This window comes from Dermacentor andersoni, chromosome 1, assembly GCF_023375885.2.
Source record: "Dermacentor andersoni chromosome 1, qqDerAnde1_hic_scaffold, whole genome shotgun sequence".
NCBI classification, from domain to species: Eukaryota; Metazoa; Arthropoda; class Arachnida; order Ixodida; family Ixodidae; genus Dermacentor; species Dermacentor andersoni.
Window position 1 is genome coordinate 80,527,263 of NC_092814.1, and position 18,840 is coordinate 80,546,102.

Genomic DNA, 18,840 nt, shown 5'->3' on the forward strand with positions numbered 1-18,840 from the left:
TCATTTTGCAAAACTACCGTCAGAAAAGTCGCAGGCATCATTTTGTGTTACGATTCCAGATTATTACACCCGCCTTCCATCAGGCTTCACCGCCGCAACTAAGCCATCGATTCCTCCATGGTATTTCGATACACCTGCAGTGCATCTCACCTTACCAGGAATCAGAAAAAAAATCATCACCTACTCCTAGACAAGTATTTCTACTCCTTTTTCACGAGAGGTACGACAACCACGTACATGTTCATACTGACAGATCAACAACTCTCCAGTGTTCCTCTGGAGCCATGGTTTTCCCAGCGACAGCCACCACCATCAGTTTCAATACGTGTCATCCAACGACATCGACGGCTGCTGAACTTGCAGCTCTTCACGCTGCACTTCGTCTCGTCAGCCAAGAACAACCTCGAATATGGTCAATATTCAGTGAATCGAAGGCAGTGCTGCAGTCTTTCCTACCAGCCCTGTGGCGCGGGCCACACGAACAACTGATACTCGAGATCAGAGAACTTATCCATACCTTTTCTATGAAAGGACACACACCACGTGACATTTAAGTGGCTTCCAAGTCACTCTGGCGTCATAGGTAACGAACACGCTAACAACGTTGCCCGGTAGACTCATCAAGGTGACGAAGAGGTGTCGATACCGTTATCAAGGGCAGATATCGCTAAGAAACTTGGAATGCTCACCCGGGATATCAAGTTCTTCATGCGGAACACACGAAGTTTTCAAAGCAACCGGCTGCACAACCTAGACTATTCTCTCCGCTTTCGCATCCCTGCTGGACTCGGCCGACACGAGGCTACCCTGCTTTGCCGAATATGGCTAGGAGTGGCTTTTACGAAGTCTTTTGCTTTCCGAATCGAATGGGCCGACAACGCCTCGTGTGATGGTTGGGTAGCAAGGAGACTCTTCAACACCTTCTCTGTGACTGTCCTCGCTAAAATTTACAGAGACGATCGCTCGCAATCGCGATAGCGTGCTTTGATCAAAGACCTTTAATAGAGAAAATCATTTTAATATGCCGACATCACAGGCCATCGTAGCGGAGGGCGACGAGGGCACTGTTGCAGTTTTTAAGGACAACAGACTTGGACAAGCGGCAGTAACCTGAACTGATGTTTACAGTGCTTCAAGTGCTACTGTGCTGTGCGGTGATAGTGACCGACTGTGATTATGTATATGGGCTCCCTTTCTATCTATCTCTCTACTTTCCTATCACTTTACCTCCTCCTCCCCTCTGTGCACAGCGTAGGGTGGCAAACCGGATCTTCCCCACTGATTAACCTCCCTGCCTTTCCCCTTTCTTCTGTCTCTCTCTCTCTCCTTCAACAAGCACAACGTTCTACGTGCATCTGGTGCGGTGCTGGCTCTGTTCTCTTCTTGCATCACTGTAGTGCGAGGGAGCACCAGATATAACTGAAAGCAGTTGTTTCTCACTTAGAAGCTTCCCAGTTGGACGGACGTCCGGTTGTGAACGGATTACATGCTTATGCCAAATGCTGTAAAGGAATCTTTTTCTAGCAGACGGGCTCCACAAGCTTTAAATTTCACTTTGTTCAGAAACGAGGAAGGTATATGGTATTCGATTCAATATTCGAAGGTCGTTTTTCTCAACGATTCGTATTTGATTCCAATCGGAAATTTCGCTCTTGGAACACGCATGGTAAATTAATAATAATAATAACAATAATAATAATAATAATAATAATAAAGAGCCTTCTAAGGCAACGTCACACGTATATTACGCTGTCAACCGGTTCTTGGTCAATCCCCTGCAGGGTAATTGCGCCATAATTTGGGGAAAACAATAACTTTATGCTGGCAGTGACCTTCGCAGTAAAACGCATTGATCTCATGTTTCAGCTCATAACAATAGACATGGTCACATCGAGAGCTCATTGTCGGCAGTTTCTTTAAAACACTTGCTAGCCTCTTTGTCCGGCGAATGACTCCAACAAAACTATCAAAGGTGAAGCTTCGGGTTTTTGTTGCTTAGTAACTACGTCACTTTCTTGGAAGAGCCCCTTTCTGAGTGTACACAAAGCATGCAGTGGCGTCCCTGGACTAAGCCTAACCACATGCAAGACATACAAGATCTGCTCACTGTCACCATCGTGCAGAATTCGCTTTTCTGGCGCTATCCCCTCCAGGAGTGCCATCAAACGAGACTTTATTTGGCTGACGTGTTGACGCCAAATATTGCTTCCACTTACTTTCTCCTTTAATTCCCTTGGCGGGAAGTGAGTGCTCATCTTGTCTCGATCACCTTGTGGGCTTCGGTGGGAGAGCCGCGACTTGTTTGTGCTTGCACCGGCGACGCAGTGCGGCAACGACGGCTGTGCAGGCGGTCCACGGGGAACGCGGCTTAGACGTGTCCCCGTCGGGCGCACACAGGCGCAGGTCTCCGCCCCAGATCAATGCCCCCGCCGGACACAGCGCCGAGCAATCGCTCACACGGACCGCTCCACTACAGCAAACAGTACGTCCCTCTGATTACTGATTTTCCTGCGCCAGGGCTCCTTACGCTGCCTTTTCCCTTGTGGGCAAATCCTCAGAATCAGCGTTGCCAGGCAGGCTCGTGGCTGCTGCAGGAGCTATACATTTCATCTTCTTTTCACTTTGTAACCGTTTTTTTCGAAAACCTCACAGGTACCTTGCCACGCTCAAAAGCTCTCTGAACGTTCATTCCAAGATTACTAAAGCTTAGGTGATGATAAACGCGTTTACTTTTAACAACTCATTTTCAGGGTCTCGACAAGTCCACTTAAATCTCATCTAGTATTGCTGTCGGTAAGCTCGGTCGTTCCTCCAATTTATTTTGTCATCTACTATTCGCTCGTGCTTAACAACACCGCAGCACGGTGTCTGGCCCCATCAAGTGCACCTCCCGCACGGCCATTGTCGCTATTAAGTGCATCGCTGCCGCGGCCGGCATTCTTGCCGCTCGACTCATGCGTGGACCTTCCTGTTGTAGCGATGTGACGCGCTCCCGGCACTGCCGGTGCGTCCGAGTGGCGGGCGCGCACCTGCGGCGTGGACCCGCGGCGGCGGCAGGTCGATACTGCGGCTGCGCAGAGGCGAGGATGCGCCCCCCGGCGGAGCGCCGAGCGGCCAACGGTGCTGGGACGCAGTCGGCCGCTTCTCGTCGTCGCCCGCAGAGCACGAGCCGCCGCTGCGCAGAGCCGCCGCACTCAGGCCCGAGCACACCACACACTCACAACAGCGCGCCCCCTTACGCGACAACCCTCCGCCGCCACTCGGCCCTGTCGATCGACCCGCTCAGACGACTTTGAAACGTCTCCCCAATCTTCCTTTACCTGCGTCTCCCACCCTCGTGCCCTGCTCTTACAGACCACTCCTTTGCCAAAAACTTAACACGAGCGCGATGGCCGAAAGCACCAAGGCAGGCAACAAGAGCAGTGCCAACTTCATGCGCCAGTTCAGGGACAAGAAGACTAGGGAGCTCAAGAACCTGACGGCCAGCCAGTTCATGGACGTCTGGAGCCACTACGACAAGGACGGTCAGTAACGCATGTCACACCTCCCTTTACAACCACCCACGGCCGACGTGCCCAGGAGGTCCCGCGTCCTGGGCGCGCCGGCACCGCGTGCGCGCTCGGCTTTGCAGAGCGACACGCGGCCCACGTGTTGTGCCTCCGGCCTCGCTCGACGGCGACGCTGGCCACCGCGCGAGCAGCCAAAAGTGACGCGTCACGTGGCCGCACATCTGCCACTTTGCTGCACGCACACAGATGTGCGATAGCGAGCAGCGCGCGCCCGACTGCCAATCGATCACTCTGGTCAGTTATTCATCAACGTTTCACATCCCGACTGCTGTATCATCGCCATTACTAACTGACGCCCTTGGACGCGTCATGCAATTGCCGCATGGAAATTCCGTACTTATAGGGTATAACTTTGCGCCACAGTGCGATGCCAGTGGTGTTTCGCAGCCAGCGGAAACCTTTTGCAATTATCATGGATGAAAGTTACGCAGAAATCTGAAAGTAAGCGGCGCGGCGCAATTTTCTCACTAGGCTGGTTTCATTTTTCACTGCTTGAGACAGTGCGTGTGGCTTATGCTCAAACGAAAAAGAACGTGCCCATGTGTGAGCGTTCAAGTTATGATTATAAGCGATTTTGATAACTAAGCTCGGTTTCTTACCTTTATTTGAGTGCATATTCGCTTACGGCGGATATCGATGATGATTGACTTTGATAAATGATGTGTGTCATGCCCTACTGCAACGTCCATATATATATATATGTGCTCAACGTCGTGTCCTCGCAAGGCCCAATAAACATGTTGATGTACACGTCTCCCCTGAAGATATTTTTTTGTTCTACAAAAAAGTTTACTTTGTCATATAGTTTAGGCACAATATGTAAATTTACTACAACCATAGAGGAAAACTATAGCATGAAACAAATGACCAACTTGCAGCCATATACTATACAGTATATGCGCAAGATAGCCCCGCAGCCTCCAGGAGTGCCGCCATGCAAACGTTCGTAGTATAACTGCGCTTAAACTTCGTGAGTATTTAAGAAAGCAGGTTTGTGGGGGGCTCACACATATTATGTTCCCTCAGTGGCACCTAATGGCTAGTCTTTCTTTATTTAACTCATTACATTGCTTTAAGAGAACCTTGGATTGATGGTTTAAATCTAGATAGTTGCTGCACATTCCTAATGGATAATTAGGGACGTAAGTTCACCACTTCTATGTACATGTGCTGACGAAAAGCAGTTTGAGCGTCGTTATGGCTGCATGATTGCTTCTGCTGCAACTCCGACAGACAGAAGAAAATTACGTGTTCCTTGATGATGTATGCACAATAAAAGGGAATAAAGTCGTCCTGGCTGCCGAAAGTGAATTTTTATTAATTTCTGTTCTATACCGTTTTCTTCCTTTCTTTCTTTCTTTCTTTCTTTCTTTCTTTCTTTCTTTCTTTCTTTCTTTCTTGTCTGAGCGCCTCTTGGTCGTCTGCTTTACATTAATAAGGCGGCACGCTTGCGACCCTCGTGAAATTTTCAACGCAAACACGTTCCGAGAGCTCTGAACGACCAGAACTCTAGCATGGTTGCTGAATCATTACGCCTGCATTCAGGTGAATCAACTGTTTCTGCTCCAGGCAGTATAATTACGTTTACGCGCCTCAGTGGAGCAAGTTAAATCAGGCTATTACTTTTGCCTGGCGTACGCGCTTCGTCTCACTAGCAAACAATTTACAGACCATTCTGTTCTTTTTTTTTTGTGCTGCTGCTGCTCCTGCTTCTGCTGTTTCAATTCACTACGTAGGAAACTCCCAGTGTAGCGTGCATTTGTGGCACATCGTTAGAGAAGGACTGGCATGGAACAGGTGGAACATAACGTTGCGAAACGTGCGGTGATTAGACCACTGAAAACGTCCCTTACCATTTGTCTGTTCGGAAAGTTGCGACATAGCTAAAGCTTGACGAGTCATCAACTGATCTTCAACAGTGCTTTGCGCATTACAACCTAACTACACGTCACCTTGGCGGGGCTTCTATAGCATACAGCGATTGCATTAAAAGTTCAGCTTCCTGCATCGGTCATATCATGGCCACTTATTTATTTTGACGTATGACAGTGACGCTGTCTTTCGGCGGAAAACTGCAGCTCAGCCTTTTTTTGTCTCGTGATGCAGACGATGATGGTGCCAACAGGAACCGAAGGAAACACTCTGGTTACTGCTATAGTTCAACTTAGTGCGTGGAAATTTAAAAAAAACTAAGTAATTAAAATGAAGTAAACCGTTAAGAATTTGCGAAAGCTCCATTAAAACTTTTGATGCTTACAAACAAAAAATAATAAAGGCGCTTGCACAGCCCATTATCCCAGTAAGAAGCGACTTTGAGGAGGCAAGAAAGGATGACACGAAAGGAGGGCGTTATGTTTCGCAACGCTCGAGTTAAGTTGCGTACGCTTTCCAAAAACAAAGTTAAAAGACGCAGGCGTGTGCAAATGACGCCACTTGAAGTCTGGAGACAAATGGCCAGTAACATAAACCTTGTGAATTTCTTTGGCAAAGGCTTTTTGCGTTTCACAAACGCGCTCGGTTCTGAATGCAGGAGCAGCAGCCTTACGACATCCCTGTATGGCGCCATTCCCCTTCGCTTAGCCCCCGAAACCGATGCACTGGGTTTCCGCTCCGCCCACGCGCAGTTTCGCCTCTTCAGCACTGCCTCCGCTAAGCTTGCCTGGTGCTGGGACTTGGTGAAGACTATCTATACCGGCAAAGACAGCAAGAGTGTGGATCTAAACCATGGAGTGAGTTCGGCTAAAACGGCACGAAATGTCAGCTTGCGCACCGCCTTTTGACTTTCACTCCATCGCAATGAGATCGCCGTGACCGGATGAATGCTCGTCCTCTATCACTCGCAGATCTGCCTTCAACCCGTTCTCATTTCCATGAGCAGCTGTTGCTGTTGCCGCTTTCTTTATGTGTCTTAAGCTGTGCCTTGTCCTCTATGCGTCCCTTCTTCAGCCCATTTAACATAGTCTGTGTTATTTTTAGTTTTTTTCTTCTTCTTTTATTTAAGCAGACATCGCTTTCTCTTCTTACCTGAATCAAATTTCATTATGTCATCGTCTGTCACTCCAAAGACAGGAAACGCCAACTATAGGCGTTATATGTTTCAAAGCAATAGATTTCAAAGCAGTAGATTTCAAAAACATCAGGGTGCAGATACGTTTCTTTTTCACGAATGGCAGTTCCTTTAGAACTATAAGCCCAGAAAAGGACATTTATAATAGTGCTGTCTAGATGATAAAATAATTTTCAGAAACAATATTGAGAAGTTTCAACTAAACATATAAATTTGTTTGTATACACCCGTATATAATCCTTTAAACGTGATTCTTGCATGTTAAACGCCCCAATTTAATTTTTTGTCCCTTTAAACGTTAACTGCATTGGCCGTTTTCTTGCACAATGGCGCAGAAATTATTTGCCCGTGAGGGTGCAACTTGTGATCGCGTTTTTCGCGTCTGTCGTTTATAACGAACGGATATATTTAAAAAAAAAGAAGATGTAGTTTTTTTTATTTTTACTTTTTTTTCACCGGAATGACGATTATCTGCGTGCATGCTTACAGTAAGTTCTGGCTGGCACGTTCCAAACCGCATTTTTAAGAATACTCGTTAGTCAGGCTACTCCGACATTTGCCTTTTCTCCAGTTTCCGTGCTTGTTAAGACATAAACGGAAAGTAAACTTTAACAAAAAGTTAAGAAGGCACTGCCTTGGGAATGTGTAAATGCTCAGGTTTTCCGAATGCCGAATCAAATGTCGAAAGGCTATTTGATTCGATATTCGAAGCAAACAGGCAGTATTCAATTTTCAAATCATTTCGCTGAAATTCTGTGAATAGTATGTGGATATGTATAGTACCGGGCATAAGAACATGCCGCGGCTCAGCCTGCCGGCAGCGTCCGAGTGACGTATAAGGTTGGCTAACGTGCGCAGCGTCGGCTTTCGCGCCGGCTGGGCACCGTCGCATTGGCGCGCAATTTTCAGTGGCCAGCGGGCGGGGCGCCACGCCGACCATTGATTGAGCGCGACATTACATACGACATACGTGCGTGTCACAACATGCGATTAATACATATGCACGCAATATCCCCAGAGATGAGTAAGAGCAATTAATCAAAGTACGCTTGGCCAAACTACCTAATCGCATGCAGATTTTCAAGCATTTCATCGCTTAGAACATTGGTAGCAAGACGCAGGATTTTGATATCTAACCTGCGCGAAAACTCGAGGTAAGCTCATGTCGACAGCAATTTCGCGCTCCGGCAGCAGTCCGTCGAAGCGAAGTTTAATTAGTATCAGTTGACGTAGATGCTTGCCAGGCCGGATGCGTGAATGAGTCCAAAGATGGCGCATGTTCGCTGCTGTCCGGAAAAAAGCGAGGATCCGACGACATAACACGCGTCCGTCCGCCACGCAGTTTAGCTTATCGCAGTCGCAGGCTGCTGTCCACCTCTGAGTAACCGCCGCCGGGCAACAGAATCAGCAGGGATCTTAAAAGGACCTGTGCGAAAAGTCGAGGTAAGCTCTTGTCGACAACGATGTCGCGCCCCACCTGTGCTTTTCATGCCGAATCAAAATAAAATCACAGGTTTAGATGTCCCAAAACAATAGACGGGCTGTGAGACACGCCGTACTGAAGGGTTCCGTATTCCTTTCGACCGCTCGAGGTTCTTAATGTGCCTTGGCATTTCGCCCCCGTCGGAATACGGCCGCCGCGACCGAGAAGTAAACCCGCGTACTTGTGTTCAAGAGCAAAACGCCATTTTTGCTCGGCCACCGCTGCTTGCTTGCAGGCCCAGGATTCTTGGCAACTTATGAAGAGTTTCATCGTGTTGACAATTATATGATGTAGATAACTGGTTTGAACATCAGTACCACTGTCGAAAAATATAACACCGCTTACGGCTTTCCTGACATGGTTCTTATATGTTCCCCGCGCTGCTTTCTGTTCCATTGTTTTCTTACCCATTTGTAGGGTAACAAACCGGACGCTCGTCTGGTTGACCTCCATGCTTTACCTGCATCCTTGCTTTCTCTCTCGCTTCTCTGTCCACGCCCTTGACCTGTTAACTCGTGTTCAGGTAGATCCAGAACTTACATACCCTTAGCGATCATAGTTGAACATCATGCTCTAGTGCATCCCTGGTCCTTGGGCCAATAAACCCCATATATCATCATGCTCTAGCAGATTCCATGATCGACAGATAGAGAGCAAATAATAAATGAAAGGTAGGGGGGTTAACCAGGACTGAGCCCGGTTGTCTACCCTACACTGGGGAAAGGGAAAGGGGGACGGAAACATTAGAAGAAGAAAAGAAAGTCCACTGGCGATATAATTTGGTCACTCAGTCCGGATCACAGACGCTGACTCAATCCGGTAGCTTTCAAATATCGCAGCAGCGCTTTTGTGGCCTTCTGTAGCTGCGATATGCGAGGTCATGGTCCCAAGAGCTTGTTCAAGGTGAACGGCTTTCTATCAAGCTGATTGAGAGCTGTGCAGAGGTCATGCCTTTCATTTTCAAACGACGGGCAGTAGCACAGTAGATGTTCTATTGGCGCCGAGCTCCACCACTAGAAAAGCTGGCGCCACCGTCGGCGTGACGTGGCATGAGGGATCACGTGGCCACAACGGCCGCGTCGGCTGCTTCCGAAGCGCCGAAGCGAGCTGAAAACGAAAGCTTAGAGTTCCCCCTGCGCCGCGGTTCTGATTAAGTGGTGAGGCTTTACCACCTTGGATGTCAGCTTGACAACATCTGAAACTACTATAATAGGTAGTGGCTTCCTTTGGAGGCGTGCAGCACGGTAGGCTACTGCTCGGTGCCGCAGTGCCGAACGTACGCAACGGAGCCCAGTGTCAGCCTTATTCACACGTAGCCGCAGGACAAGGAGCTGCGTGAAGCTTGGCTGGCGAAACTTAGAACCGGCAGACAGCCATCGGCTACAACTCGGTTATGCAGCGAGCACAGACGCGAGGAAGATTTCTGCTATGGCGCCGGGACTGCGCGATGTTCGGTGAGTAGCAGAAAACGCGCACTGAGACGCTCACCCGCGCAAGCTGCCCGGCTAATGTCAGGTCGGTTTGGTCTATGAACTTGTTGATGCTAGATACTGGCAAGTTCACTGGAACGGAAAGGGAGCGGTAAAACGCACATTAAAGAAAGGCATGGCATATGGTCATGTTTGTGTTAAGAATTAATGCACTGGATTACAAAAAGAAGCAGAGGGAAATCGCACGCTGAGAAGACCGATGAACATAGTGCGACGCAACTTGAGAAATAATACTGAAATGTCCAAGAATTTAGAAGACAAAAAAAGATTAATCGTCGCGATGGCAGATCACAGTCGCCGTACGCGTCGAAGTCTCTATAACGAAATTATTTTTGAACATTTCTGATAGCGTCCACGCAACAATGGTTGCTAGTGTACTGTCAAATGCTCATATTCTGCGGCCTAAAGCTCACGGTACGGTGCGAAAACGCGCTCACAGCGAAAGCAAAACATTGTGCGCGGACATGCATGCAGGCACGAAGTCGGTCGCTGCGAACCCGTGCGATCGCTGCATTGAGGCTTCATTCTGTTATGCCCCATTTGGTTATACAGACAACCTACTATAAGAACATATTTCACATAGCTTACTTTCAGCGTTTGCCTACCTTTCACGCAAGAAGCCGGTTCGGGAGACTCCATCGCGGCGACCGCGCGTAGTGGCGTTCGCTGTCCGTATTCGGCAAAAAGATAGCGTCTATAAACGATTTTGCGCTTTAAGTTTGCCCAAGATTATTATATCGACAGTCAAAAACTTCCCTCGTTTTGAGAGTACCTACATAAATGTCCAGAAGCGCTGCCGCGTGGTGTTTTTATTGAGCGCCGTAAGCGAAACGTATGAGGAGCGTGCCGCGTGATCCCTCATACTACGCAAGGGAGGCGCTTCCGACAGATGGCGACTCCGTAACTCCTCGCCCCCAATAGTTTCCTCGGCACCGCAGGTATTGCACTAGGCGCTATCAGCCATTCCAATCAAAAAGGTATATATGCATTGGTGAATGCGACGCCCAAGCGTAAGCGGCACAGCACTGTTTCCTCATTACGCGGAAGCCCTGGTAACAGCCGCAGTTGCACAGATGGATCGAGGGAAGGCAATCGATGTTGAGTGAATTCAAGTGTGTGCCACTTCTCCAATGTCATACGGTTCGCTAGCTTGCTTGAGTGTTGGGCTGCGTCAGTCCGTGATAAAGGTACAGAAACAAGGGTTACTCCTTCGTGCGCTTTCCTAGCAGCTTCGTCAGCGAGGTCGTTGCCGGAGATACCGCAATGGCCAGGCAGCCATTGAAACACGACGTCGTGTCCTTTCGTGATCATATGATGGTGCATTTCTCGAATCTCCGACACGAGCTGTTCACAGGACCCGCGACGAAGAGATGACAGAAGACATTGTAAGGCCGCCTTCGAATCGCAGAATATTACCCACCGATCAGCGGGTTGGTTGGTAATATAATCAACGGCACCTCGGAGGGCAACAAGCTCCGAACCAGTCGATGTTGTCAAGTGAAAAATCTTGTATCGGATGCTTAGTGATCATCATCATCATCATCATCATCAGCCTGGTTACGCCCACTGCAGGGCAAAGGCCTCTCCCATACTTCTCCAACTACCCCGGTCATGTACTAATTGTGGCCACGTTGTCCCTGCAAACTTCTTAATCTCATCCGCCCACATAACTTTCTGCCGCCCTCTGCTACGCTTTCCTTCCCTTGGAATCCATTCCGTAACTCTTAATGACCATCGGTTATCTTCCCTCCTCATTACGTGTCCTGCCCATGCCCATTTCTTTTTCTTGATTTCAACTAAGATATCAATAAATCGCGTTTGTTCCCTCACCCAATCTGCTCTTTTCTTATCCCTTAACGTTACATCTATCATTCTTCTTTCCATAGCTCGTTGCGTCGTCCTCAATTTAAGTAGAACCCTTTTCGTAAGCCTCCAGGTTTCTGCCCCGTACGTGAGTACTGGTAAGACACAGCTGTTATAAACTTTTCTCTCGAGGGATAATGGCAACCTGCTGTTCATAATCTGAGAATGCCTGCCAAACGCACCCCAGCCCATTCTTATTCTTAGTGATCGTGATGGTATAACCACTGCGCCGGTGGAGCAGGTCTGAGTGGAAGAGCCATCCGTATATATGTGGACTCGGTCAAAGTAGAAAGTGTGCAAACAATTCAGAGCTGCTTGCTTCAAGGCCAAGGTAGGCAGGTCAGTCTTCTTTCTTATCCCTGGAACCGTAAGACACACTTGAGGTTGTTTTAAACATCACAAAGCTGAGGTTGAGCGTGCTGAGTGTGTGAAGCCCGATGGTAAGGAGGCGCGATGGATGCTGACCTCGTTGGAGAAGGACGCCTGTGGTCGTCGTTCTGGCTGGCAGGCAAGAGAGCTTGACTGCAATCGTGAAACATGACGAACATAGGCCCTAATCGTTTCGGTGCTAATGTAAGCCGTGATCGGATGGCTTTGAGCCATTATAATGGTTCCTGCTGTTCAGGGCTCCGCGAAAGGCCTAGGCAAACCGTAGTGCCTGTGCCTGCACGCTCTGAAGTTCTCGAAGATTTGACTTGCATGTTTTAGCAAGCACGTGCGAGCTATAGCGTAGGGATCCGTTGAAAAGTGCTCGATATAACTGTAGCATGGAGCCCACTGACGATCCCCATGTTTTGCCGGCGATGAACTTGAAGGCGTGAACAATAGATGTGAGCTTCTTTTTCAAGTGGGCAACCTGAGGGCTCCAAGAGAGGTCTCGGTCAACAATGACGCCCCAAAACCGATGATTTATCTCGTAGAAGATAGGCTGACCATTGATGCATACTGGATAACGAGTCATCGCTTTTCGCGTAAAAGTGACTAACGCACATTTTTCTGTTGAGATGGTAAGGCCTTGTGTGCGAAGATAGTCAGATGTCTGTGTTGCTGCTTTCTGTAGCCGTGCGTGAACCTGCAGGCGAGTGACAGCTGATTTCCAGATGCAGATGTCGTCGGCGTAGATTGAGACACTCACTGTTTCCGGTAGGAATTCGGCCAGCCCAAGAAGCATGAGGTTGAAAAGAATAGGGCTTAGAACGCCGCCTTGGGGAACACCTCGGCATGTGTAGTGGTCGGTAGTCGGACCATCTTCCGTACGTACGGACAAGGACCTTTGTGTAAAGTAGTTTCTGATCCATCGATATACTCGCCCTCCTAGTTCAATTGTCAAAAGTGCGTCTAGAATGGTTTGACGGGAAACGTTGTTGTAAGCGCCTTTCACGTCAAGAAAGATTGCTACTGATAATCGCTTCCGAGATATTTGTTGTTCTACAGATGATACCAGATCGATGACACTGTTAATCGATGAACGACCTCATCGAAATCCCGCCATAAAGTCAGGGTAAATTTTTGCTGTTCAAGGTGCCATTCGAGATGCATGAGGATCATACGTTCCATGAGCTTCCCGACGCAGCTGGCAAGAGCTATAGGCCGATACGATGCCAGTTCGAGCGGTGACTTTCCTGCTTTTAGAAGCGGTACCAGGCGGCTGCGTTTCCATTCCTGTGGGACGACGCCATCTTGCTATAAACTATTAAAAAGGCTGAGGAGTTCTCTTCGTGCTTCTCGACCTAGGTGGCGCAAAGCAGTATATGTTATGCCATCGGGCCCTGGTGAAGACGAACACGTACAGAGCGCCGTAGCAGCTTCTTAACTCTTCCATAGAGAATGGAGCGTCCATACTTGTATTTCGTGGACCGAAGATGTTGCCTAAAGCCATGTCAGGGACTAAAACTGTGCCGCTGGCGACTTTTGCACAAAATTTCTCTGCAGTGTCTCTCTCACGGCGGTTTTGACAGAGAGCAAGGGCGTTAAAAGGGTGTCGTTGCTCGGGGCTTGAGCAAAGACCCCGTAGGGTACGCCGCACACGGGACAATGGCTTGCGGGGGTCCAGTGAGTGCAAAAGCATTTCCATGTTTGATCCGCTAGCTTATCCATTAGGCGTTTGATCTTCTTTTGCATGCGCCGAGCTTATCTGAGGTCTAGAATTGACTTCGTGCGCCTGTACCTCCTTTCAGCTCAGCGACATAGTGCACGAATCCTTTCCAATTCAATGTCATTCTCTGTACGCTTTGATGGATGTGTGAAGCAGCGTGTATAATCTTGCATTGCGTCTGCATTTATGTCTTCTGCGTGCGATATGTGTCTTGCATGTGTCTTCTACACGATCTTGAAAGACTGCCCAGTCGATGTGGCGAGATACAAGCGGTAATGCGGCGTCTAGTCCATCGATTCTCACATAGGTCGGAATATGATCACTTCCATGGGTTTCAATATCAGTGAACCACTGCACGCTCAAAGTCAGGCAACGTGACACCAAAGTCAACCAAGGCAGCTGTTGTACGTTGTGCCTCCTAGAAATGTCAGGCATCCGTCATTTAAAATACACAGGTTGTGGCCTGATGCAAAAGATATTAGTGACCTGCCCCTCGAATTTATCCTGGAGCTTCCCCATATATGGTGATGAGCGTTGAAGTCCCCTGTTATTGTCCAAGGACCGGGAGTAGCAACCATAATATCTTCTAGTCATTTGCTATCAAACTGACTTGTTGGGGAAAAGTAGACGCCAATAACAGCACAAGACAGCCTCTTCTTTTCCACAGTAACACAGACGTATTGGTTACCGTCGTACTTATTTATTTATTTATTTATTTATTTATTTATTTATTTATTTATTTATTTATAATACCCTCAGGGTCAACAGACATTACAAAGGGGAGTGGTACAAAGTACAGAAAAACAACAAAATTTTAACTACAAGAAACAGCACAATGTTTCTAATTGTGCGATAGTAGTTATGAAGAGGCAAAATACATGTGACAAAAAATACTATATATATATACAAAGAAGCAGCCCAGTTTTTCTAATTATACAATAACAGCTATATAGAGGCAGACTAAAACAAGACGTTACAGAGCATTGGTTAATGAAGTCACAAATTTTTCATGATCTGAAATTGTTACTACCAATTTGGGAAGGCAATTCCAATCATTTGATGTGCGTGGTATGTAGGACTGTAGGAATGATTCTGTTTTACACGACGGAATGCCAAGTTTATGAGCATGATCCAGACGGTGCGAAACGTATGGCGCTACGTGTTGGGAAAAATACGTAAAATCCTTGCGAATGTAAACCAGAACCTTACTACTACGGACACACGTGTTTCAAACAAAAGGTTCATACCCTGATAGTCTTATGGAGGCTGATAAGTTCGGTTCACAGATGACTAGTATAGGAAAGTGGTTTTCAAACCCGAACTGTCGAAAATCCGAAATACATGTACGTGACCTCAGGCCTCTCGCATTCCATTAGAATATGGAGGCACTTCTGACATCATCCTGGAACGATAGCTGTTGTTGTCGATGAGCCATGGTTCTGCTGTAGAAGTTCTCAAGCACTGGACTTGTGAAGGCTCGCTAGAACCGGATTGATGGCATCCAGCACTTTCAATGCACTTCGAGCTGTTCGTGTCTGTAGCTTGTCCAGAAGAACACGAATAGCACTCACCAGAGAGCTGATCATGAAAACAATTTGTTTATCTTGGTCCGTCAATTTATCAGGAACAGACGAAGTGTGCCTTGCTGTAGAAGTCTGATTTCGCTCAGTAGGGGCATGTAAGTGAAAGTGAAAGTTTATTTTCTTTTCAACGAAAAGAGGGCGCGACGACAAAAGGCAAGTGTATCTAGTTTAGATGCTCATGAGTGCGCGTTATGTTGATAATTGTGTTCGACTAATTTCAAGTGCAGGTTTATTTTTCCCACCGTGGGTTGCTTTACAAGCCATTCTTCCCGTCGTGTGGGGCTTTCACTTACACAAGAGCCCGCAGTAGGTTTCAGACCAACCTTCGACTGAAGCTTGACTAGCAGTTTGATGTATCACATTTTGAACACCGGATGCGCTAGTGTCCTTATTCATTACTGTTCAATATTGTGCAACACTTCAAATTAGTGTGCAGTACTGCACAGAAACTGAACAAAGCATGTAGAGGCTCCAGCACCAGTTGAACACACACTAGATAATCTTGCTTGCAAATAAAACTGATCGAACGCAATAACCAAGTGTGAGAGAGCTTCTGAATGCTTCCTAACCTAACAACCATTGCTTCGTGAGCCTAATAGTAAAAATCGAAGCAGGTGCCTGCTGCAATGCGTAAAAACAAATGTTTCCTGCACAATAGGGCTTTACCCGTTTTCACACTAGCGAAGCTGCTGCTTTCCCGCATAACATGGGCATCGATATGGCTAGTATAGACTCCAGCAAATCTGCATAACATTTTTTTGCGTAGCCTGGCTTCAGGGGCGTAGCCAGGGGGGGGGGGGGCTTATGGGGCTTGAGCCCCCCCCCCCGAAATTTTTTCGTGCTGTCATGCGCCGCCGACAAAAACAACTCTCGGCGCCGGAAATCATGCTCGATTTTGTCTAGAACGTCCTGAATTCACGCTCGAAAAGACATTTTAGCGCGAACATTGCGAAATCGGGCTGGATTTTGCGGAAACGCCGATGCATGGGGAGTCACATATCGTAACGCAAGGAGCCCCACCGAGCACAAAATTTCAAGGGCGTTTTGATGGCGAGCGGGCTCGTCTCGGCATCTCGTGGAGGCCGCGGAATCTACGGAGCGCTTGGATTTCAATTCTGAAACTTTGTGCGTATAAAGTTCCAATAACATTTTGATGCGAAAGGTGCATTGACATTTCCAAAGTCGTGCTTTAGATGTTCGATTCCGGAACTTTGTGGGTGTAATGCTGTTGTAAACACTTGACGCCAAAGGTGCATCGACCTTTCTAAAGTCGTACATCGGGATACAAGTTGACAAAGCACGCAGCGAGGTCCGATGAGACAAAGCGTTGTGATGGTTCATTTGTGCCATCAGGTCACAGAAAAGAAAATGAATTTTTTTCACCTGCGCCAAAGCATCCATGTCAAGACATTAAAGCCACCATTGTAACTAAGTTCTTATTGATTTTTCTACCTAAACTTTTATTCGCGAGGATACATTAGGCCTCTTTCTCATCTTTTTTTTTTTTTTTTGTTCTCGCAATCCGCGGGCTGTCGATCCAGCCAGAGCGCATGCGTTTTTCTCGTGCTGCATCGACAACCGCGTGGCGCACTTGGATGCGCGTTCGTTTTTCTCTTGACATAAAAATTGTAACAGCGCAAACACATGCAACCACAAAGTAGCAAAGACGAGACACAAGCGCTTGTGTCACAGCGCTTGTGTCTCGTCTTTGCTACTTAGTGGTTGCATGTGTTTGCGCTGTTACAATTTTTATGCCAAGTATGCACCAACTCGCCCAGAAAGAAGTTTTAATGAAGTACGTTTTTCTCTGGCCGACTGCAATTTCACCTGGCAGAGTTTTGGACGCTTTCTGGCTAGCAGACGAGAAAAAGAAACAATGCATAGTCGCTCGCCGCCAGCACTGCGGGGACTCGACGGACTGCAACGCGTTCGCTTGTGTGCGCAAGGGAGAAAAGCGGGGAGGAAGCGCGCCGCCTTCTGCCGCACGCGATACATTTTGGGAGTGGAGGGAGGGGGGGGGGTTCTGTGATCTGTGAATCTGTGGTTGCGCAACCTGTTTATTTGCCTTGTTTGACGCATTATATTTAGTGACTTTTTCTTAGGTACGTATATTTATTGGAGACTTATACGCATATTTAAACATCTTGTTGCGAGGTTTTCTGTATATGCGCAGTGAACTTTGTTTCCATTGCCAATTTTTGCCCTGTATCACGCTGTGTCTTCACATTTGTATATTCCATTGTATCTTCGAATTTCTAATGTACGAAGGCGAGTCAAATGAAAGTGAGACAAGCCGCCCCGCGCAATAATGGTTCGGTTCATTATTTTCGAGGCATGCGCGTAGCACATACGCATCTCATTTACAAGTGACATGCAGAGGTGAGGTTAAATGTTCTTTAATGTTCTCATACACTGGGTTGAACAGGGTTACGTGACATAATGGACACTCCAAAAGTTGAACAGCTTGGTGTCGTGAGGTTTTTGACAAATGAAGATGTTTCCCAAAAAGAAATTATTCGCCATATGGCTGCCGTATGCGTTGAACATTGCGTTTCATTGGCCACTGTGAAGCATTGTAGCAAACTGTTCAAAGAAGGACATGAAAGTTACAAAGACTATCCATGGCCGAGCCAAAGCCACCGTGCAATCATCCCCAACACAATTAAAAAGGCCGTGGTTGCTCAGTGGCTATGGTGTTGGGCTGCTGAGCACGGAGGTCGCGGGATCGTATCCCGGTCACGGCGGCTGCATTTCGGTGGAGGCGAAATGCGAAAACACCCGTGTACTTAGAGTTAAGTGCACGTCAAAGAACCCCAGATGAGGGTGACGACATTTTGTTTGCAATTGTGACCGGGGATGACTCATGGTGCCGCTACTACTAGCCTGAAACACTACGGCAAAGCTTACAGTGGAAGCATTTGAATTCACCCCTCCCAAGGAAAAGAAAGGCCGTCATTTCTGCCGGAAAAGTGTTGACTTCTTTTTAGATCGTTAGGGGCCATTATTGATCGAATTTTCTAAACCTGGAGAGACTCTAAATCATTTCAGATATTGTGAAAGGTCAGATCGGCTGCGTGTCGCAATCAAGAACAAACGACGTGGAAAATTGAGCATTGGAAACATCTTGCTTCACAACATTGCCCGTTCCTACGTCGCTGATGTGGTTAATACGAAACTGGCAAAGTTCAAGTGGGAAATGTTGCAACATTCCTCATGCAGCCCAGACCTGTTGCCTTGCGTCTTCCACATTTGGTAAAATTTGAAAAAAACTGCTCAAGGGAACCAGATTCGTGTCGGAAGATGAGGTGTAGTCATTTACAGATTTTTGAGCCAGCAATCCAAGGAGTTTTATGAGACGGGAATTACGCGACTCGTTAGTAGGACAAGTGTCTAAATACTCATGGTGACTACTTTTAAATAAAGTACCCCGTTTATCATATATTCGCACTGGCTCACATTCATTTGACTCGCCCTCGTATATTTTGCAGAAGTCCTGCTTTTTTACATGTGCTCGCAATACACGAGCGGTGACAGCTGCTCCTGCGCAATACATTTTAACAAAGGACAGCGTCATTGAGATTTTCCCCTGGTCGTTGCATATGTACGAAAATGTAAACAAGGTTGTTGAATGACAGATATATATATATATATATATATATATATATATATCCCTCGACTAATTCTATAAGG

The 18,840-nt window shown here is 47.3% G+C and overlaps 1 protein-coding gene across 1 annotated transcript in view; it reads left to right on the top strand.

Annotated features, from left to right (window-relative positions):
* Positions 1-3,127: 3,127 nt before the first annotated feature.
* The window catches only part of Cbp53E (Calbindin 53E), a 252,080-nt gene continuing 236,367 nt past the window's right edge, over positions 3,128-18,840 (top strand). The window contains exon 1 of the mRNA XM_050194034.2: positions 3,128-3,524. Coding sequence (XP_050049991.1) covers positions 3,389-3,524 — 136 coding nt within the window. The 5' untranslated portion in view covers positions 3,128-3,388. The remainder of the gene's footprint in view (positions 3,525-18,840) is intronic.